General features: G+C 30.7%; 1 protein-coding gene across 25 annotated transcripts in view; it reads left to right on the plus strand.

Annotated features, from left to right (window-relative positions):
- Nucleotides 1-21,471, plus strand: part of LOC107173574 (uncharacterized) — a 41,817-nt gene extending 20,346 nt beyond the window's left edge. For 4 of the 25 annotated variants that reach the window (XM_089227176.1, XM_089227171.1, XM_089227173.1 and 1 more), the window contains exons 2-16: nt 4,682-4,753; nt 5,247-5,315; nt 6,047-6,147; nt 6,276-6,443; nt 6,564-6,691; nt 6,843-6,991; nt 7,110-7,214; nt 9,044-9,436; nt 13,151-13,446; nt 13,691-13,972; nt 14,094-14,335; nt 16,359-16,482; nt 16,577-16,896; nt 17,326-17,501; nt 18,728-21,471. In XM_089227176.1, coding sequence (XP_089083302.1) covers nt 4,682-4,753; nt 5,247-5,315; nt 6,047-6,147; nt 6,276-6,443; nt 6,564-6,691; nt 6,843-6,991; nt 7,110-7,214; nt 9,044-9,436; nt 13,151-13,446; nt 13,691-13,972; nt 14,094-14,335; nt 16,359-16,482; nt 16,577-16,896; nt 17,326-17,501; nt 18,728-18,741 — 2,639 coding nt within the window. In that variant the 3' untranslated portion in view covers nt 18,742-21,471. Of the gene's footprint in view, nt 1-2,190; nt 2,586-4,681; nt 4,754-5,246; nt 5,316-6,046; nt 6,148-6,275; nt 6,444-6,563; nt 6,692-6,842; nt 6,992-7,109; nt 7,215-9,043; nt 9,437-13,150; nt 13,447-13,690; nt 13,973-14,093; nt 14,336-16,358; nt 16,483-16,576; nt 16,897-17,325; nt 17,502-18,727 lie in introns of those variants that run through there. The other 21 variants (XM_089227184.1, XM_089227181.1, XM_089227182.1 and 18 more) reach the window with 14 other exon arrangements.
- Nucleotides 21,472-23,773: the final 2,302 nt, after the last annotated feature.

Below are 23,773 nucleotides of genomic sequence, written 5' to 3' on the forward strand. Positions count from 1 at the left end.
AAAATGAATTTTCCATTAAAATTTTTCATGATAAATAAAAATAAATAAAATCATATACAACCAAGAACGACTTGTGATTGTGCATACCTACTGTATAGGTAAAAATATGTACCTGTTATTATCTATATACCGTGTGTTCACCAATTTAGGGAACACTGAATTTCTCGGCCTGGTTATGTTGGAACAAATTTAATTTTTTTTTTACAAGCTAGTAGTACATAAATACACATTTACAGATAAATTTCAAATTTTTAACCCTCCCGGTACACGCATGCGCAATGCAACATATTTTTTTTTTTTAATAGCAGCCGGTAAACCAAAATTGACTAAATGAGAGCCATTCAAATTTTAATAAATACAATACATTTTTACAATTCATTATAAAATCCATACCTACCTAAAACCATTTATTACTGGTTATTTTTTTAATTTTTTTTATACGTATTAAAAATAAGATTAACATAATACGGATATAAAATGATTTAATTAAAATTGATTAAAACTGTATACGTAAAAATATTCAAAAAGTAACCAATATAATAAATAATTATAAATAGTTTTATGCATTTTATAATGAATTGTAAAAATGTATTATTTATTAAAATTTGAATGGCTCTCATTCAGTCAATTTTGGTTTTAGAGCCATGGTTAATAGGTCAAAATGACTTTAAAAAATTCAGTCTATCCGAATTTGGTATCAAAATACCGGTTGCTATTAAAAAAAAAATTGCATTGCGCATGCGCGTACTGAGAGTTAATTTTTTTTTAATTTATCTTAAAATGTGTATTTATATACCACTAGCTTGTAAAAAATAATCGATTTATTCCAACATAATCTGGTCGAGAAATTTAGTGTTCCCTAAATTGGTGAACACACGGTATATACCTAGCATTTGATCGTTAGCTATCTTGAAGACCTTTACAAGATTTTTCTATCGTGATCCTTTTATTTAAGCATTATGATATTATCTTAGATACGTTTTGCTTTTTAAATTATAGACGCACGTATACTATTTTACAGCCCTTGAAGGCTAATTAAACAAAAAAAAAATTCTTATTTCAAGAATCGTATAATGAATTTATCCCTATAGTGTCAACGGAGAAAATTTCAGATGTGAATATATTTTTATTTAAACAAATTAATGTTAATATAATATCTATTATGATGGTTATTGTACTTTTTTTATGTATAGATTTTATAAGTTCTAGAGAAAAAAAATGTTTGTATAATCAAAATAAATTTTAATGGTTGTATTGTAGGTTAGCAGGTATACTCAATTGCGTTTCAAGACATTTTAAGCATGGGAGTTTTAAGATCTACATTAACATTTAAATATATTGTGTTGTATTTAACATGCGTAAGAAAACAATTAATTCAATTAAATAATAAGTAAAGAAACTTTAAAAAATATAATGTTGAAAATTGTATGTTATCACCTATACTGTAGATTCCGAACTTGGGACGATGCGATTGAACAGATTACAATAATCATTATAATATAGGTGCATTATATTATACCTTTATCTATCTCTCCAGTTATTCCTCATCTGCCGACTCGTCTGATAATCGCGCATTATACCTTTGACGTGCCTACGCGGATATTATTATAGTGCGCTATTATTACGAATGTTTAATACGTACGAGTAGTCGGCGGTAGCACGAGCGCTACCTTCTCGATAATTAGCCAAAAACTGAAAAACCTGCAGATACAACGCAATAATAATAATTTATTAAACGGATTCCACTCGCCCGTCATATTATAATATAATATACTCATATAGTCTTATAAGTTATAATATTATGCGTATATTATACAGTGTCTTGTATAAGCCGAAGAATAACGATTATAATTAGACGATTGGCTCTCCGACCAGTTTTCACGCATAAACCGACACACACACTTATATTATGTATAATATCAATTTTTTTCACGGGCCACCTCCTTCCGTGGTTGGTGCTCTCGGGCGTAAGACGCGTATAACATATACGTGAGCGGATCTAGACGGACGACAGACCTACCGCCGACGTAGTCTCTCCGCTCCCGCCGAGCAGCGTACCATTTACGTTTATACAATAAGATATTATGTGTAGTGTGTTGTCTTATAATATTATGTATGTCAGTCGCAGCCTCGTTTACGTCGTCGTCGCCCGTTTGTTAGTTAGTTAGTCGTCGTTAAAGTACGAAATACTTTATCATCGTTGTAATTATATCGTTCGCGGCTTATAACGTGCGCGCATATATATTGTATTTGTGACACAAATTTTGTGTACAGCAGTTTTTCGTCCTCGACGGCCATGGACCGTCCCGCTGAACCGCTGCTCCGGGGTTTCGCCGATAGCGACGGGTTACATCGTCCGCCGTCACCCCCGCCCCGAAAAATACCGGAATCGGCGCTATCCGCCCTCCGGGGCATACTGGTGTCGTCTCTGCAGACGTCGGTCGGCGGCCACCGTGTCGACGCGGCCGCCGCACCTGTTCCAAGAGCTCGCCACGCTCCTGACCGGACGTCGCCACCGCCACCTCCTAGACGTCGTCCACGTCCGCACGTCATGTCCGACTCGCCGACTGCCCGCGCCACCGCCGGTACACTGCAGCCGTTGGTCTTTATATAACTAAATATACATATAATGCGATTATGTCTTTAATAGACTTAGGACTTGTATTGAATACTCTTATACTTATTACGACTTACTTATATATTTAAAATTGCATAAGTTTGGACATCACGCGATATTGTTCTGGCGGGAGGCAGTTAACATTTTAAATTTAGCAGTAAAAAATATCAAGGGTGGACGGTTGGAAAATCGAGAGAAAACTATATAAGTAGATATAGTGCTGCGTTTAGGTGTCGTACTTGGTATTTTTCGTTAAGGATGTAAACATCTGGTCCTTATTATTATTAATCATCGTTGGTAGACAACGATCACTTGACATCATATCGACGACCCCATGGTCGAGTATATATACGCTATTAAGCTTTCGCGATGAGTCATAGTGAGTTTAATTCTTGAATATTCTTCCCACCATCTTGCCTCGTCCACCCGGTTCGAGTCGCTGGTCGTCGTATATATATTATTATTATTATATTATGTTCTCTTTCCGCACTATACACGAGCAAACACATTTCCGATCGTTTATCGTGAATCAATGATCATATTACGTTCGATTGTAGCACAAAGACGACGACTGTGATGACAACAATCTGATGGCAAAGTTTTACCGTATATGTATACCAATCGTGGTGAGCACAATCTTCTCGTGGCCCCGATTGACTCGGGACTTCGCTATAATTAAAGACGCGTGTTGCAACACGATGTGGTGCGCGGGGGCGATCGAAAAGAGAAGATCTCTGCACGTCGCGAGATCTACATAATCGATTATTCGCTCAATAATATTATATATATATATATATGTTATATACCCGGCCTAGTGACTACGGTTACGTCCATTCGAACACTGCAGAACGTTCAGAAGCTTTCTCGTCATAAACACATATCACGTAACCTAACCTAACCTTATACCGCGGTAGTGGAAATGTTTATCGCGTCGTATTAAATTCACGCCGCTTGTCGTCGATGTATATAGTGTTTTCGAGAAATGTAAGCACTTGTTGCTAATACTCACTACATGGCGTAAATATAGTTGACTAGAGAGATGTAGCTAGAGTGTGTTTATTGGATTGCGTTCCGGGGTCGTCCCAGCCACTAAACGTTGATCCTATAAAATATACTGCAGTCCGTGAACCAAATTTAATATTTTGTCGTCATATACAGTTTACAGACTATACGTATGTGCAATCTGTCATAAATCATAACGCCTTCGCCGACATTTTAATATACTAGTTCTTGGTAAACGTAAAATACAGACCGAAAGCCGAAAATTATTATGTTGTCGTCCGGTTTAAGAATAGAAACAACGTGCACGACCGTTCTCTTTGTGCCTCGCGCTCATAATATTATGTCCACTGAGCAGTCCGCATAACGTTTTCTTTTTAGGAGTGGTCACCGGCCGTCTGTACTTGTTCGTGAAGGTCGCGACCGCCATGATGTCATTTTTGAAAAATTATTTTTTTTCATAAACTCCATTTAAGGTTGCACGAAATAAACGAGGCAATGTCGAATAGAATATATACATATAAAAAAAAAAGTCAGTTTTTTAATATGTATATAATACACTTATATAGTGGCGGCTTACATGTTATTATGTATGGTTGCATTCCGCTCCGGCTAATATAGTACAATGCACTACAACAGCCGACCGCGATGTTTACACATCACGATCACATTCGAATAACCGAATTAAAGGAGAATCTTTCTCTCTATCTTCTGGGCTAGATGACGATTCGTGCGAGATATTTTATTGTTTGCTCCGCATATTATGTACGAATGTAATTTATGATGAGTCTTACGTGAGTGGGCACGAATTTCATATTATACCCACTCGACTCGTCGAATAACACAATAGGTACGTTTAGGATATAATATTATTGTTATATTAAAGTCAACTGCACTGCAGCAGTATACGGGATCGGCCGAATATTTAATGCAGCCATTATGAGATAGCTAGTACACTTCTGACCTATGAATAATCCTCATTTATCTTAATAATGTGTCATGCTTTAATGCTTATAATATCATATACAATTATATAATTTTTATTATTTTTTTTATATTTTTTAGCAGGAGTGACCACTGTTAACTCTGACAATCGGCCAAGTACAGCTCCAACACCACCTCAAAATTCTTCTAGAGGTTAGCATTTCATATATACCTACTACTAACATATATATTTTATAATATTCTACCACCTTTTATAAGACCACTATACCTTAAGATTCAGGAGTATAATTATTAAATCGCGTCCATTAAAAAAATATTACTTTAAATCTACAAAATGTTGTTCTGTAGAAAACAGAATTTGGCTATACACTTCAATAATGTAGTTGTATTTATAAAGTGTAATATTTCAAATTATTTCCTAAATTATGGGTAATAGATATATAATACTTATTTCTTCAATAGAATTATGTACCTACCTATATGATGAAAATTAGGTAATACTAATAGGTAATCAAATGTTATACTAATATTAGTTATATTATTTTATACACATGCGTAAGTGTATCATATATTTTAATAATTCATAAGTCGCAAACTACTAAAAAAATATATAACTTACCTTCGGAAATATTATATAATATTCTTAAAATATAAATGCTATTATTTTTTTTTTCTATTGGATCAGCAGGCGGACTTCATTGGTTTGCTCATGGTGCAGATTCATTTGACTTTTATGATGAAACAGACGAAACAGGTTTACATAAATGTTCTGCTCTTGTATATATGCCTTTTATAGGGCAAAAACTAACACATAATATTAGATAAATTATCGTCTGTTTGTTTGTCTATTCTCGTATTATACTAACAGTTTTTTTGGTATTTTAAACGCAGTTTTATATATAGAGTCCGAACTTAACATAAATAGTATTTTATTTCATTATAATACTTAAACGTTTAAATTCAGTTGTAAAATGCGTATGTATAAAATGCTATATCATTATTACATATTTATATTCAGAGTAATCATAGAATTGTTTGGTTAGTTACCATAAGAAACAATATCCAATTTGCTTCTTAAAACACAAATTTAAAATATATAATATTATGTTATGGGTATTGAGGTACGCAATCGAATGGTGTGCATTTTTCATTCATATTCGATTATTTTTTATGCTTACAATGTTGTTTAGTCTGAATTTATTATTTTGTGCTGGATGTAGATTTTTACATCGAGGATATAAATAGCAAACTACGAAACTAATATTTTCCCTTTGTTTTATCGTAATAATAATAATAATAATATCGTTTGTGTGTGAGTGTGAGTCTTTATGTTTTGATCTTAAATAATATGAGCATTACTATTTATACTGCTCACACGTGCTTCTTAATGCCATTTGAGTGGGGATTGTGGTAATTATGGGTTTGATAACCCTTGTATAGTGCTTAGAATATATTGAAATTAGGTTATCGTTTTTGTTTATAAAGGAAAAGAAAATGCAATCAAAGACCGCGAAGAACGATTACGACTTGTTCGTGAGAAACACGATGAAGAACGCCAAAGAAAACTCGATGAACTCAAACAACAAGTAATTTCGTATCGATGTTCCGATACGTTTATATATTTTATGCATCCATTATCCGATGGGCGTTATCTGTGCGTCCATAAACATTAACGGCCGTTAAATATACCGGTATATTTTGTTTTTCGTTTCAGGCACTGGCTGTACAAAGGTATCGAGAACAAAAAGAGGAGGAAAGACGGAGACGTTTAGATGAAATGCGTTTACGAGATTCTGAAAGGCGACAACAAGTGGAAGAAAGAAAAAGACAATTGTTCGAAGCTGAGAGAGAGAAACGAGACGCTATCCTAAAAAAAAATCTAGTAATTATAAAAATAAAATTAGCTTATATATATGCGTTATTGGTCTTATTGGTGTTTAATCTATTACAATAATAATAATAATAATAATACATTACTTAATACTCTTATAACTCATTATAGGAACGTGAGGCCAGAATTATGTCAAAAAGAAGAAATGAGCGTAGCTCAATTGTTTTCGCATTCGGAAGTTCGACGCCTCGCATGTTAGAACCTTCAGAAACCGGCGGATCGTACTGGGCTAGTCGCAGGTAAATAAAGTGTACCATATATAGTTTGAAAGCAATTTCTGCTCAAAGTTTATTACTATGTATTTTCTTAATACACATTTAACCGTTTGAACTTTTCCCGTTTATCACCAATCTATTTGTTTATGTTTGATTTTATCGAATTATTTCTTAGAGCTACATCTACCAGCAATGTGATGATGCTGAGCAGTACAACTCCCATGGGCCCTTTGACGAGGAGATCGTCAGAGCGCGAGCTAAACGAATGTTCTGGGAAAAAAAGGGCTGCTTCAGCTGGTGGTCTGTCGAATCGCAGTACTGACGGTAAGTTCGTCTTAATATGTTTTGTAATACTACCTTCACATCATGTAGATGATCAGTGTTTTTGGTTTACGAGAATGATAATAAAATAAACTGGAAAACAAAATTGTTTGAACATCAGATTTTTCAGAGTACAATAATAAGAGACATTCCGTAATGGATGTCTTACATTGGAGTGATATGTGTTACCCTGTTATCCCAGAATACCCTGTAGATGTGGGGTGTGGTGAGTTTTTGGGGACGAAAATCCTATTCTATATACGTGTGTCATACTCTAATATAATTGTGTGTCGATTTCATACTACCTACATGTAATATATAACGTTAACTGCAAATGCATGTTTATTTCTACGTGCAAATTGGCTAATCGAGAACCAATTTGTCCGATAGAAAACGTTGTTGTGAATTAGTGCGTGATTTTTTGTATGTTGTATATTAATACTGATTGAATAATCTTATTCTATCGATTCTTATAGTTGGTGTGAAATTGTGATTTACTACGATATAAGTATTTAAAAAAAATTAGTTCAACCTAACCGTGTACATTATTATTTTATTGTCTAGAAATTAGACTTTTAAGAAAAAAATCAACAAAATATTATATTCGACAGGGTTTAGCCACCGAGAAAAGAAGATAAATTTATATTATTGTAATATTCACACGGGCCGTTTGCTAAAAACGCGTTCTGGGTGGCAGTAGTTAGTTTACTTATATTTAGATTAGTAGTACTTATAATTATAACAGCAATATTTGTATATTTGTGGCTTATCGCAATGAAATCTCTATATATCGACCAAATAACACGAATATTATGTTACCTATATTATTATGTTTTAATTAGCTTTTGGCTAGCCCCGCGTACACGCCTATTTACTCTATCTGCTTCCTGCGCGTGTACCTATTACTAAGTAGAACAAAATTACCGTCGTTTTCTATACTTATTAATTAATTAGTTCTGTAAATTGCACGCACGTGTTTTCTACACCCTGAACGCGTGCTCGTAAACATACTTTATATAATATATATTATATTTTAAACAACAGTGGCGTTGTGAATTCGCATTATACCCTATGGGAGCTGCCTATTAATTTACTATTATGTAAATATTTTCTAAATAAAAGCCTTGTCCTAACCGCTAATACGCTCATTACAGTCGGTCATGGAAATGGCTGTTTTATAAATTAATATAATATATTGTTCTGCATGCGACCAGTCTTAAAGAACGTCCAATTTTCATAACACAACTCATTATAATACTTTGAAATAAAATAATTAATTAATTTGAATAACCATCTTGGGTTAAACGAAATCGTAAAATGAAAAACCTATATTAGTACAATAAAGATAAATGTTTCCAATTTAAATCATCGGGTTTTTGGTATTAAGAGGACGTTATACCCGCACGAGACAACACCGTCTATTATAAAAGTGCGTAACATATAGCACATTTTATGCTCAGCAGATCTCGTTTAGCTCCATTACTTAGTTAAAAACTAGAGCGAATTTACCTCTTATAGAATTTGAAGATAAAAGTATTGTTTAAATGACCTCATGGGCTTTACACTATATTAGTATTTAGTATATTTTTATTTTGAAGCGAGTTATAAATATTTTAAAATTGTAAAAATTGTTTACATCTTTAAATACTTATAACTCGCTTCAAAATTATAATGTAATAATAGCTCATGAGGTCTATCTTTAAATTGTACAAAAGGTCAATTCAGTCTAGTTTTTAAACTAATGGAGCTGAGCGTAAAATTTTGTATATACACACTTGTTAGAAAGAGACAACACATGCGAGTGTAACGTCCTCTTAATATATACTCTTCAAACATCCTATACTACACCGCGGCAGCGAACTATCGAGTGCTATAATATAGCTTTAAGAACTTTAAATATATAATATAATAATTATATATTATGTGCATAAACATGCCTTCGCGACGCCACTGAATTAAGAATTAATAAATAATATCATCGCGCCGACTATTGGTGATGTGTTCTGGAGGTGACGGTGCAGCGCGTTTGTACATGTGTAACATATGTGTGTTTAGAAGGCGGTGATGGGAGCGCCGAACGAAGGGCGGCCAGACGGAAGACGGACCTGATGCCCACCATCGTGTCCCCGCGTGACCTGACACCCTGCAGCCGTCCCGGATCATCCAGTTCGTCCCGTCGGTCACCAGGTAGGGCGAGTTCGATGACTCGGCTGGACGGCGCCGCAGCCACCGCTTTCGGCGGTGGAGGCGGACGGCTACTGTCGTCTGCGCGCAGCATGAGCCACTTGGCCGGCGGCGGCGGGCGATCTGTTGTTTTAGGTGCCAACAAGGATCGCTCGACGCATCACCGTAGTATGATCGCCTTGAACCCGGTGCCGCCGCCCAGACCCACCAGAGCCGAGCGACTGCGCAAGCGCGCCAGAGAATTCGCAAACGGCGGTGGTGCAGGTACGTGCAAGATATATCATACAGCAACAGTCGTATATTATTATACTAGTTGTATGATTTTACATGTGACTTGATAATAATATGATACACGACGTATTATTATGCGGAAATTAGTCGCGCAAACTGCACCTCGTTAACAATTTAACATCACGACATTATCCTCTTTTACTCGTTTGACCGTAACCTAACACACACACACACACACACCACCCTTCGACCTATTTTAGTTCGCGTGTATCCATAACTTATTGATTATTATATAATGTGTGTACCTAATAATACCTATATAACAATATGAGCGATGACCACCTAATAGCATGTGCTCAGAGATTTACCGACACTCCGAACTTTCCCCTCAAGAACGATCACGTCACTGATAAATCAAATCTGTACGCGATAGACGTATGAATATATATGCATTTTACTATACACTGCAAGTCTGTAAGTACCGATTAATTAGGTGCATAGTACCTACAAATTGTACAGTGGCTTATAAAACTGCCGTCATCCCTGTAGTATATTTATCACTCGATGAGCATCTTTCATTTTATAACTAAACCATTAAAATATATGTCGAGAAAGTGTTATGTTTTAACGATGAAATAAATCTGTCACTATGTAGTATGTAGCCTAACGTATTCGATATTGACATTTACATATTATTTTTATTGACTCCCAATACCTAAATAATAACACAGCTACTGATTTGATTAAATAAAAGTGTATTTTCTGTTACAAAGAAACGAAATTTAAAATTTGTCTACTGATTTCTATTTTCCCGCTATCTATGTTGAATTTTTTTGAAATTGTATTCAAAATATAATTGATTGTATTTTATAATTAATGTTCGATTTTCATTTCATTTTCATTTTTACCAACATCGAACTGTTTTCGTAATTCAGATAATCAACACATAAACTCATATCATGGCTTTACATTTTTTAAAGGTCTATTTGTTTTCATCGATAGTCACAAAAAACATTTTATATATTATTATAGAGGTACCATGTGCCTATGTCTTTCAATATCTATGATAACATTGTATGTACTTATTTCTTTATTAAAGTGAAAAAAAAACTATTTTTAATGCTAGGTACCTATATATATATATACATATTTAGCGAAATGATCTATTTCCCTTATTTTTTAGACTTCAATTAACGATCTTTTTTTTTCCATAATTTTAAATATTTATTGTTCTATTTATTTATTTCATGTATTGTAAAATCCTATAACTCGTTAAAACAACTTAAAAATTTAAGTTATTTAAAAAAATTCTTCATTAGATAATTCATAGGAATTCTTGCAGCTCTGCTGTACTCGTCTATCAGTTTAATTTAACTAACAGTTTGGTTACCTACCAAAAGAAAAGTTTGAAAAGCGGTTTTCGCCATGGCGATTTGTGTCCCACAGAATAAATAACATAATGTGTATAATAACGCTGTGGTCTGCAGACATCCTAAATAAAACTTAATCTATAATGCATCGATACCCTTCTACATGACTACATTCGTTATTTCGTTATGGTTTAAATTTACTCCCACAAATGCATCCAACAACCCTCACCTAACTTAACCATCATCCATGCATATCGCATGTTACATTTTTATTATCTCCTCTTACCTACGACATGAGGGGAAAAATGACTCTATCGCCGTTTCAACATTTAACTACCTACCATCATAATATATTACCATTACCATTATACCTTTATTATATAATACCAAGACATGCCCATATTATACGAAATCGTATACATTTTACAAACGTGAAAGATGACGCGCCGTGTCTATACGCTCGTCCCATCGTCAATATTCAAAATTTAAAAGCCAAGCCTAAATTTACGATCAAACATTCGTCTTCTGAAGTGTCTCTTAAGTATGTTTCTATACATCAAACCTACCTACACTTTTTATTTAAATTCAGCGCATTTTCATCTTTTATATCGACGGACGACAAGTGGAGCATTTCACATATTTATAAACAATTCATAACTATGTCCCCACGTGTGTCCCATCTGTACCTACAATATTCTGTTTACATTAATTGTACCATGAATATTTCCCTACGTGAACAAACAAATGGATCGAGGTGGGAGTTTGCACATAATTGCATATTTGCGCATGTAAACTACCTATATACTTGCTTATATATTACAAAAGCTAGCATTATAATATTCATATTGTTAAAAACGCTTTTTGCCTTTTCGTGCTTATTAGTTATTTGTTTATTAATTATATTATAACTATATTTGTATGCATGTACACAAAAAATATATGTTTATTGCATAAATCTTAAAATCAAACCGTTTACTTTACATAATTTATTAATGACCTACTTTGGTTACTTAGTTAACCATCATTAAAATGTATTTTCAGTTTTTATATAAAATATCTATGTAAATAAGTTTGAATATATTTCCTGGTATTATTCTATATAGTATCTAGTCACAATTATGTAGGTTAAACTCTTAAATAATACGTCTTACTCTCAATTAAACCTTTAAATGTGTCACATGTTTTAATCAATTAAACATTTATGGCACAATTTATATTATTCATTATTGATTATATTTTATGTTCAAGCGTTTCTAAATGTTTCTACTGTTGCTAGTTATTTTCAATTCATTAACTACCTATAACTTTACTTATCCCAACAGATATAATATAACTTTCGCGTGTATGTTGCAAAATAATGAGAAAGGTACGCTGAAAAATTGGTCTGATAATATACCTACCTATTATTTAACTGAACGTTTTAACCTTAAATACATAGTTTCAGTTTATTTAGCTTATTTTGTCAGTAGGTAACGTTTAAAAATAAAATGCATGTACCTATAGTAATTATTATTTATTATAATGTTTGTTTCCTCAAATGCATGCATATTGGTCTCACCCGAATCCGATCAAAAAGTAAGTGCACTTATCCAACAGGTGGCGGTACTCGAGTTTGGGCCAAGGCGATCCATTTCCACATAGAGTTTCCATAATAAATAATATTTTAATACAAAACTATATTTTTACCGAATGTTTAATATGTATTGTATTCTATTTTTATCTAATACTTCTATTCCCAGTCACATTAATTTCAAATCCACTAAAATATCAATCGATTTAATATATATTAATATAATAATATAATACAATAATTAACGGTTACAGGTGCCAATTATTCATACACGCAGAATATTTTTTCTCTAAATCAATTTTACCTATACTAATTAATCATATAAAGAAGTTTTCTATTTTCGATAATTGACGATATATATGGTTATATATATATATATTTTTTTTTAAATGGCTACTTTACTATTTTGTAGTTAAACAAGGTTTCACACCTATAATAATTCATTCGGGTGTAAAGCCTTGAATTAAACAATGTTTTACATTGGCCGTACAAAACACATAGTACGATTGTAACGAATACCCACGATCGTAGAAAAAAACGACGATAATTACACAGTTATTAAACGTAAACATTTACAGTAATGTAATATTATACCGTCGCAAGACCTTGTACAACATTAATGTTAACTTTTCTGCGTGTATGATTTTCTGGTTGATTATATATATATTCTTGTCTAATTTCCAACTTGTTATTTTTTTTTATTATTATTATTATTTAATTACCTATTAAACGTATATAACAAAAACATGCGCGTAACATGCAACTAGCATCGAAACAAACTAACCTGTACGCTGATTGATTGTTTAGGCATGAAATCTGGTGAAATGACGCCGAATCGACCCCAGAGTTCCATGAGTCAGTCGAGCACTGGACCTTTGCCAACGCAACCGAGATCCAGGCCCGTAGCGACACCACGCAAACCGCGGCCAATCAGTATAGCCGTGACTGGCGTCACATCTGATCCACCCGCTAAGTCTCCGGCCACTGGCGAAAGACCGCCACTGCCCAAAGTGAATGTTACCAAAAAGTCGATTACCCCTAAGGTGGAGACGAAAAAGTTCCCCAACGACAATACAAAACAGCAATCTTCGACGGCTATAAAGGTAATATAGAGTGACGTTTATATTCATTACGATGACAATGGCAATTGATAATACCTAGTATAATAAATTGTTTATCAAATTTAGTTGCCCATCAAAAGAAAAAAAAAATAATAATTCAATTTATATGTATAAAATAGTGCCTATATTAGAATGCATTATATGTATGAAAAAAAATAATTCGATGTATTGTGTATAAAATATGAATGTATGATAATATATGGTATGTTATGATACGTGTTTTCAGGACAAAAATAAAAACGCAAAGAATTCTACTGAATCATCCGATAACGTCGAATCTTCTAATCAGCAGCATACCACCGCGGTGGTTCCCAAAGACGAAGACAGTCGTGAAAATTCGACTCAAGGGTCGGTGAACGACCTAGCCGAATGCGACATGACCGCTTCGATGTTGGCTACGAAACAGAAGATCTCGACGGAAGAAGAAGCCAAAGCGGCGTTGGCGGAACGCAGAAAACTGGCGCGTGAACAAGCAGAGAGAGACGCAGAGTTAGAAAGACAACGATTGGTATGTCCAACTAACGTTATCTTGCACATGTTTTATAATACTTTGATATGCTAATAATTGATTATGTAAACGTGAACACGTTATTTACTCTGTTGGTTTTCTTTCCGTTCGTGCGTGACAGGAAGCCGAGAGATTGGCAGAAGAAGAACGGTTGCGTTGTGAAGAAGAAGAACAACGTCGGCAAGAAGAAGAACAACTACGAATGTTGGAAGAAGCTCGGAAATCTGAAGAGTTGCGGTTGCAGTTGGCCATCGAAGAAACAAAAAAACGTGAAGAGGAAGATAAAAAACGAAAAGAGGAAGAGCACAAGTTGAAATTGGAAAAGGAAGAAGCTGACCGCAAAGCAAAAGAAGAAGCGGAAAAGTAAGTCGTATAATACATTATTTTAAAACACCATCACGAGTAAATTACATTACTCGAGTTTAGAACATACACGGCGTTAATTCGATAAATAACCTTTTTTGGGGGGAAGGAAGAGCTTATAAGTCATTAAATAAAGTCTTATATGCACTCATCTAAAATCGGTATTTTAGTTTGGAAATTTGAAAAATAATTGCATTTCTTGTCATAATATTGTATATGCCATATTATATTATTTTATTGCAGTCAGTACTTACTGGCTAAGCGCCAATGCATACGATAATAATATGATGGTACGTTATAATGCCATATTATGTCCATATAAGAATTAGGTCGTATATATCTGTCTCTCCCACGTAACTTTGCAAAAATGTGTTCAATAGGTTATATGGTTACGTCACAAGCTATATTGAAAAATTATTTTGGAGATGAAAAACCTTTTTGATAAATTTATAACTATAAATTATTTTACCACCTGTTTAGTAGCTTATCTTAAATTTCTGAAAAAAATATGTTTTTCATTGTTTATAAAATATAATATTCAAAAACTATTAATACATCTTTCAAATAGCAAGAGTATAGTTTCGAGTTTTCATCAACGAAAATATTGTTGTTTTCATTACATTATACGTTTCGTATTATAAAATAATAACCTGCAATTTCCAAATCCTATATTAAGATTTAAATTCGACCTTATTAAATGATGGCAATTAATATATTATGTATGATATTATTTTTTACATCATTATATTAATATACAGCACCATTATTAGTTATTACATAGGTAAATAAATAAAGAAGCAGGGTCATTGGGCCCCCTTCTATCAAGCCGTTAGGTCCTGTATACTTTTACCCCCATCCCATATTATATATTGTTAACATTTTTATTACATGTTGTATACATATTCTTGTTTGTTTTAATAAAAAAAAATGTTGATAAACTTTAATTGTATTAAAACGTTTCAACGTTTTTTGAGTATATTTGTATACATTAAAGAGTTATTTCAAATCAACAACTGTAAAAAAAAAAAATATCTTATTTTGCCCTAATTTAAAATTCAAATACCTACTTATGAAAAAAACCGTGCATGGTAGTGCATATGTATCTTTATTATTTTGATAAAAAATAACAACTTATGAAGAACATTGTGTTAAATTTTAAAGATTTTAGGTATCAAAATTGGTTTGAAAAAAATCGAAAATTTAAAATGTTTCTAAATAGCTTCAAAATATTTTGTTAAATATACGACCATTTATTTAAAATTCTAATTTACACATTTGGTGAAAATTTCAAGTATCTATAGTTATTTGTTATTTTTGAGTTAAAACAAAATACAAAAATCGATTTTGTTAAAAAATTGTTATTTGTATGCGTAATAATTTCCGTTATAATAATTTTATTTTTATTTTTCCCAAATATTAAGAAAAGTACAAAGAATTTTTAAATTGTAGATTTCTAGATTTACTTTCCTGTCAGAAAAGATATTGAAGCTAAAAATCTAATAATTATTCTGCTCCAAAAGGTGGTAACAGATACAAAAATAAAAACCTTTAATCAATACACATATTTAATAATCCAAAAATCGAATTTCGAATAAGTAGTTAATTAGTTAATATATTATATATAAATTATAAAATATAAAAGTATTTAAAACTTAGATTGTCGTTGATTTTACTATTCAGCTTTTGGTGTTTTTGCATGGTTTTTATGTTTGTTCGTTCATTTCTTTAATTTAAATACTAATTAACTACCTATTCGTTAAAAATATATTCTTACATAACAAAATTCTCAGAAAACGATTATCTATGCAAGCTTATAATTTTTTTCAAAAATGTTAATTTGTTATAACATCACTTTAAAGCATCTTATCTTTTTTATAGTATTTAAAATTTAAAACGTTATCGATTTTTGATATAATTTACCTACTTTTAATTTTGTCATCGTGTATAATTTATAAATTTATAATATACTAAATATATGTTCTTGTTTTATTAATATTTTAACTAAACTTCTATTTTTCCACAGGCTGAGACAAGAGATGGAAATCAAATTGAAAAAGGAGGAAGAAGACAGGCAACTTAGACGTAAACGAGTCGAAGCTATCATGCTGCGGACTAGAAACCAAGGCAAAGGAAACTCGTCGACCAAAGTACGTGTCCCATATTAGTTTATTACCATAGATCTAACCTGATACCTTTCCTGTGTCGAAATTTAAAAAGTAAAATACAATTGTCGTTTTTCAGGAAGAGACTGAATCTGCCGAGCAACAAGCCGGCGAGAATAAGACGGAAAAATCGTCGTCTGACCGGATGACGACTAGTCAAGGACCGATATCTGAGACCGAAGCGATGCTGACCGCCGAGAGGGTTCATTCGTTGTCGTCAACGACGTCATCGACATCTTCGTCGCCAACATCACCACCGGGCGACACTCTGTCTAACGGACTGCTTCCGGTAGAAACTTCCAGTTCCAAACAAAACGGTCGTACGGACGACTCGGTAGTGCATCAGAGCAACGGCTGCCTTCCGACGGCGAACGGCAACACAGTTTTCAGCTCGGAAGTGTACGTACATTACGCAGTAACTAACTAGGCTTGGCACATCAACAATCATTGACTCTCATATAATAATAATATTATTCCATTAATTATTACGACTAAATATACACGACTTTTTTGGTTTTTAAATTAAATAATGATAATTTGTGTTTATTTAAACGTTTAAATTTTTAAGTTTTTTATAAGAAAAGTGTAGTGACTAGAGGTGATGTTAATAACATACTTAGCACTATATTATTCTTTGCTTTATTTTTAATATTTTGCACTCCAAAAAAATATTCTGCTTTAGATTCAGAGATTAAAATGAAAAGTCGAAAAAATATAATGTGATGTCATAAGTATTTTAAAGCTCATGTAAAACTTCCAAAATTCACAGATATATTCAGTTTAAAAAATTTGTTTTTATTTGTTTTAACATTGTTTTTTTTCCTCCAGACAACTAAACAATGTCACTAACAATCTGCTAGATTTATCGTTGGAACCCATTCCGTCTGACGCTCTGTCAACGCAACAAATCATTGATATTGGCATGAGCAAGTGCATTCAAGGCAACACTACGGACTTTCCTGCGTATCAAGAAACTAATAGATCAGAGCAACAAATTGTCAATGGTAAATATAATTATTGTAATAGATTATAATAGACAACAAGACTTCCTATCTACCAGTTCACAAACATTAAGGTTTTGTACTAATTTCCTGTTGTATGTTGAATTTTATTATACTCTGTCTTATGTCTTTGCAAAAGTTAAAAAATAGTATTATGTCATGTGTTGTATTAAAAATATGTATAAATACAATAATTTATAAATCTTAATTTTTCTCAAGAAAAAAAATCATTTAAATTTTTACCCCTATTATTATGAATTTAAATAAAAAAATATATACATCATTAATTATATTTGATTAATCACTTTAATCCAATAATATCTAACTTATGTCTTATGGGTTAAGTTCAGTAATTATTATAAGTGGTTAATGGTTCTCATTACATTAGCTTCTTGGTTTTCAGAATATATAAATTCTATAATAATTTAATAGTAACCAGGATTAATTTATTATGGATCATTATGGGTGTAATATATATAATATTATTAAGGGGATTCAATACTGCGATATTCTAGCTTTGTTAAACAAAGGTGTGACAAAAGATTTTAGATGTGCTCTTACTTACAGATTGATATAGTGAAGCTATAAGAATTCTAAAAACAGATTTGAATATGAGATTGACTTTCCTAAAATTTTGATTTTAACTTCTTCAAAAATTGAAATATGATTAGGAATTTGGGGGATAATATCAGTGTGAAAAAGTTGATCTCGAGTTTTTAATTGTTTTTAAAATACTTAATGTTTCATTAGATGAATTAGAGCGTTTGGCAAAGAACACTTCTAAAATCTTATGTAACAGATGTGTTAAACAAAGACAGAAAATCATGGTATCCAATCACCTTAAAATAATAGGTATCACTATATTTTCTTATGTGAGGAACAATATTGTTAAGTTTTTAAAAATTCTTTTTTAATGTGAAATGTACTGTACTTCAAATAATTTTTGGTGGTTATATAAAATTTAGTGGCAACAGGTTATGATAACCATTGCCCATACTTACAAATGTTTTATCCTTCTTACAAATGCAAAACATACCAAATTCATGTTTAGTAAAACCAACTTTTGATTGTTAGTTTTAATATAAAAATAAATTGATATATGATCAAACTTATTCGTTATAACATTATCTGTGTTTCACCATTGATTTAACAGTATTTTAATTTTTATAATTGACATACTCATATTAATTTAAAATTTTTAATATTGTAAAATATTATTATTATTTCAGATCTACTGTCTTAATAAACACTAGAAGTGGCTGCGATTGTTGTTGCGTTGTTGTGGGTATTTGTATACTTGGCGTAAGATTGAAGTATTAAACACGAGTGCTACTTTTATTGTTATTTTATTATTTTTATCTAAATTATTAAGTAGTTAAAAAGAAAACTGAAAAAAAAGTAAAACGTTCAATAACAATTATTATTATAATTATTATTTAGACACGTCTAGACATACTACTACGATAAATATCCATCATATACTTTAAACAATAATTTAATAAATCCTTTCTTTCTAATACCTTTTCGTCTTATTAAATATAAAATAATAATAATAATAATAATAGCTGTTATTGTGTTAACTATGAATACTTTTAATAATATGTATTGTTATTATCATATTTAATGTACATTAATAATAATACAAATCTTTTGATGTATTAATCATATAAATTTAAAAAACGACATGAGATCGCTTTGTCTTGAAGAAATCCCGCCCAAATGTATTTTGGTAATAAAACAACATTTTTAGCCAGTACTACTAAAAATCTTATGACAAGATGAGCATAATAATTAATATATGGGTGATACCATTATAAGTGTCTTGCAAAGTAATAACTGTCTGATTTTTAATGTCTCGTATACTGTTACATATATATATATATTTTTTTTTAAATATATCCTTTACATTCGATTGTACCACTCTGCTTTTATAATCCAACAGTTATGTTATGTAAATTATAATGTTTCAATATTTTTGAATAATTTTTTTTTACCAATTTTTAAATCAATGTTATATTGTTTTTACAATATTATTTGAATTGTTTTTGATGATGACATTGTTGTAGACCTATGGTTGATCTTAAGAAAATTACATAGCAACCACTGTTTAGGGTAAGCTCTGTCGTCTCATGCAATAGGTAAAACATTCTCCTGAGACTGCATAGACATGATTGAGCATATCAATATTATTGAATAAATTGTGTATTGCTCACACAAGTTAAATTATTCTTCATCAACCTCCCTGATCTCAAAAAAGTATAAACGCCTATTTTTAATTGTTGCGAGTGAATTATTTTTTTGCATACTCAAGTAATATGTTTTAACATGATGATTGATTTGTGGGTTTTTTAATTTCTCTGAATATTATTCTGTATCCGTGATTTATTAAGTTTTCAGTCCATTATTGTTATCATTGTTAATAATTCATAGCATTAATTATTATTGTCTTATTATTGGCCCAAAATAAATCAATATGTTTTCCAATGATTTAATTATCAGTAGTAGTATTATGTGTATGCGTGTTCGACAATGTTAGGTGCATGGAAAGACAAAGCCATCTTATGTTTATTTTATTTTATCATTAATTTTTTTTTTTTATTAATAAAATTAATAGTAACAAAGGAGAGTTCTAAAAATACCTAAACTAAACGAACATGTAAATCATTGATTTTGTAAATTAAATAGCGATATTATTTTATACAACTAACATTTTTAATTGTCGCTATCCAAAATAGTAATTGTTTTATTTTTATTTTTAATTACTTTTTACTTTTTTTTTATGTAAAAACAGTTTCTAAGTGTAATTTTTATTTATAATACCCCAATAGACTATTATATTGAATTTTACTTTTATTTTTCAGCCATTAATATTATATAAATCTTCTTTTATTTTTTAAACTGAATTCATGTAAAACTTAGCTAAGTATCTTTTTCGGTTTATTGTTAAAATTTATGTTCAATAAAAAGAAAAACGACTATAGTAATATATATTATATATTATATAATTTGTAACTTGTGAATTGTTTTTATTTTTTATGTTATTAGTTATAATAATATTATGTAAACCTAATTAAGAACTATCCGACTTGATGTTTTTAGTAAAAATAATATTATATATCTACTCAAACATTATTACTGTCTGTTATATTTATCAATTTTGTATCAACGGATATTTTTTAATTGCAGACTTTGACATTAAAATATTTTCAAATAATGGTTCTACTAGTACAAAGTAAATATATGATGAAAATTAGAAAATTATTGACCTATTTCTAATACTTGATTCCATAAACAATAATTGTAGAGGACCATTTCGTACTTTTACCATAGTAAGTGTTGATAACTTCTGCTGTAATTATCCCATAGGTTTACTAATGATTAGTTAATAGTAACTACTAAGTACCAACAGATTGATGTTCGAATAATATTTAAATGTTCAAAACCCAACAAAATAGCTATATTTACTTTTAAGTAAGTTACCGTGAACTTCTTCAGGTCTATTCTGCGGTGATAAAATAAAATAATTATTACTAGAAAAAACACTATCATCATTAAAAAAAAATTATACGTTTGATATTATGATCTGAGTAATTATTGACTTTTAATCGTTGAAAATGTAAACAGACACACACAATTTACAAATGTAAGTTATTTGATATGCTCAATATGATAATGTAGTAACACTCAATAACAAAATTCATGATTCTCTTTTTATTCAAATAAAAATTACTGTCAACTTAATTATATTATGTACATTTAAAAGTGACTTAAAAGTTCAGCAACATTGCCATGTTAAGTAGGATATATTTTTTTTCTTTTCTTTATTTACTTAAAGCATCGGCGTCTAAGGTCTGCAATTATTTTACAAGGTGTACATTATGTCTTAAAATACATTATTATTAGTTAATACTAGTAACAAGTTACAAGAGATTTATTAGATTGGTCTTAATAATAAAGGTAATTATGTTATTTATATGATGTCTGGATGAAGAGCTTCAGTGAGAATATTTGGTACTCCTGCTTCCCATTTATCCAATTCATATAAGATAAAAATACTTTTAAAAAGTATGTATCTAACGTACTTTACTCGTCACATAAAGAATAAAAAAAAAATGAAAAAAAAACCACTAGTATTCCTTTAATTTCTTTTCAGACATCAATCCACAACCAACATCATAATAATATGTAGAAATAGTGTTTATGATCTATAGATATAATTTGAAAAATATATCAAATAAGCTCTAGAAGAGTTAATTAAAATGAGTAAGTTGTAATAAGTGTAAACAGTGTTAGTAGTTTAAATAGTAAAAAAAAATTGAAAACCGAATTTTTAAAAGTCAACATTTTAAATAATCTTATCCAATTATTAATATTTCTAGTATAATAAATTATTTTTTCTGATAAATAAGACATATTTTTATTATAAAATTCTTGGTCTTAAAATGGTAAAACGTTATGTTCTAAGAAACGCTTAGATATCAAAAGTAATTTTAATTACCAGTTTTGCAACTTGGAAAAAATTATATTAAAATTACCTAGTTAATGTGTTACAAACAAAGTAACTTCCACGGTCAGATTGACCCACTGGCCACTTTGTTGAGTGGCCATAAATTAAAAAAAAGCTGATTTTAATATTTATTATTCTCAACTGTAATTTTTGATTTTAGTAATAGAATACTATAAATCGGAACTTCTTAATAATATATCATACTATATTATTAATTATGATTTATGGTTATTGGTTATTAGATAAGATTAAAAACAGTTCTGCTTTGGATTTACCTATTGGAACAGAACTTATTTATAAATAAGAGATTTGGATATGCATTTAATAATTTAATACTTCTCACGAGCCGTGTTTTACCAAAAATACTAATTGCTCCTCTGAATTTTCCTGTACGAGCAAGTCTATTAATCATGAGTCAGTAAGCTTTTATAGGCCCAGTCCACCACTGGTAATGCCAAACAGTAACACACTCAAATATGTCCATGCTCATTCATTCCGTTTTTAAATGAAGTTTTAATCTAATAAACACGAGTTACGTGTTAAATAACTGATTTACTTAAACATCTTACTATAGTCTTATAAAAAGTATGAATAAAAGTTGTATTCATACCTAGAAGTACAACCTACGAGGAGTGAATAAACTACAATTCAGCAATCATCACACTAACTGAAATACTGGATAAGTACATACTGCATAGTATAAAATTGATTTTCCTAATACAAGGGAAAATAATACAGGGCAATGAGTATATTTTTTTTTTTAAATTGGAATTTTAAAAATATTTTTTTTCTTTTAGTTTTTAGACTCCAATGTAATTTTATTTAATTTGAGAACTATATGCTTTGTAATTCTCCACTAAACTTTCAAGACTTAATGTACTATCAATTTATACACACACCACATATAGGGGGGGGCTTAGGGGGTATTAGCACCCCCAATTTTAAAATTAGCACCCTCAAATAATGATCGTGCCATATGTATCAAAAACTTCTTTCAAAAAAAAAAACTAAAATTACCAAATGCATAGCATAAGCACCCTTAGTTTTTTTTATTGAAATTGCGCCTATGCATGGAGAAAATATACCTACATAAATATATATAATATAGTTGGCAGTAGATTTCTACACGGATTAAACAGATAAAAATATTTGTTTTTATAACTTGTCATTTCAAAGGTTCCCCTGGCGTACCACCGCTGTTTCTGGGTAATATACTATCGTAATGCTATTTATAGATTATAATTTATTCAAACTTCAAAGAATTATTCTTATAATGATTAGATATAGATACCCAAAAAGAGTTATTTATATATTAAAGTATTATACTTTCTAATTAACATTTAGATAATATATTATGTATTTTCCAACCTATATGGGTCAAAATTGATTTGATCACTAGCATATACCTATGATTAAAACATTTGATTTATATGAATCTACTAGCAGCTATTTACCGTACAAAAATACAACTATAAATTAATTTTTAGGTTTGACTGGTAGAAGAATCTAACTTGCATGTCACAATATCAAACAGGTTGGGAAAAACACAAAGAAAATTGAATAGCTCAATTACAAAATAAAATAAATAACTTACAATTGTTAATTAATATTTTGTACATTATTACTAAAGGTAGTATAGATATTATTATTAATATTATTGATTTATTTAATATAATTAATTATGAAATAAAAGTCAATATTTTGTTGATCAATTTTCCACTTTCACCCACCTGGGTGTGGCCACTAGAAATTCTGCCAAATACTCAAG

This window comes from Diuraphis noxia, unplaced genomic scaffold (assembly GCF_037042655.1).
Source record: "Diuraphis noxia isolate RWA-SAM2 unplaced genomic scaffold, SU_Dnox_SAM2 contig0004, whole genome shotgun sequence".
Lineage (NCBI taxonomy): Eukaryota > Metazoa > Arthropoda > Insecta > Hemiptera > Aphididae > Diuraphis > Diuraphis noxia.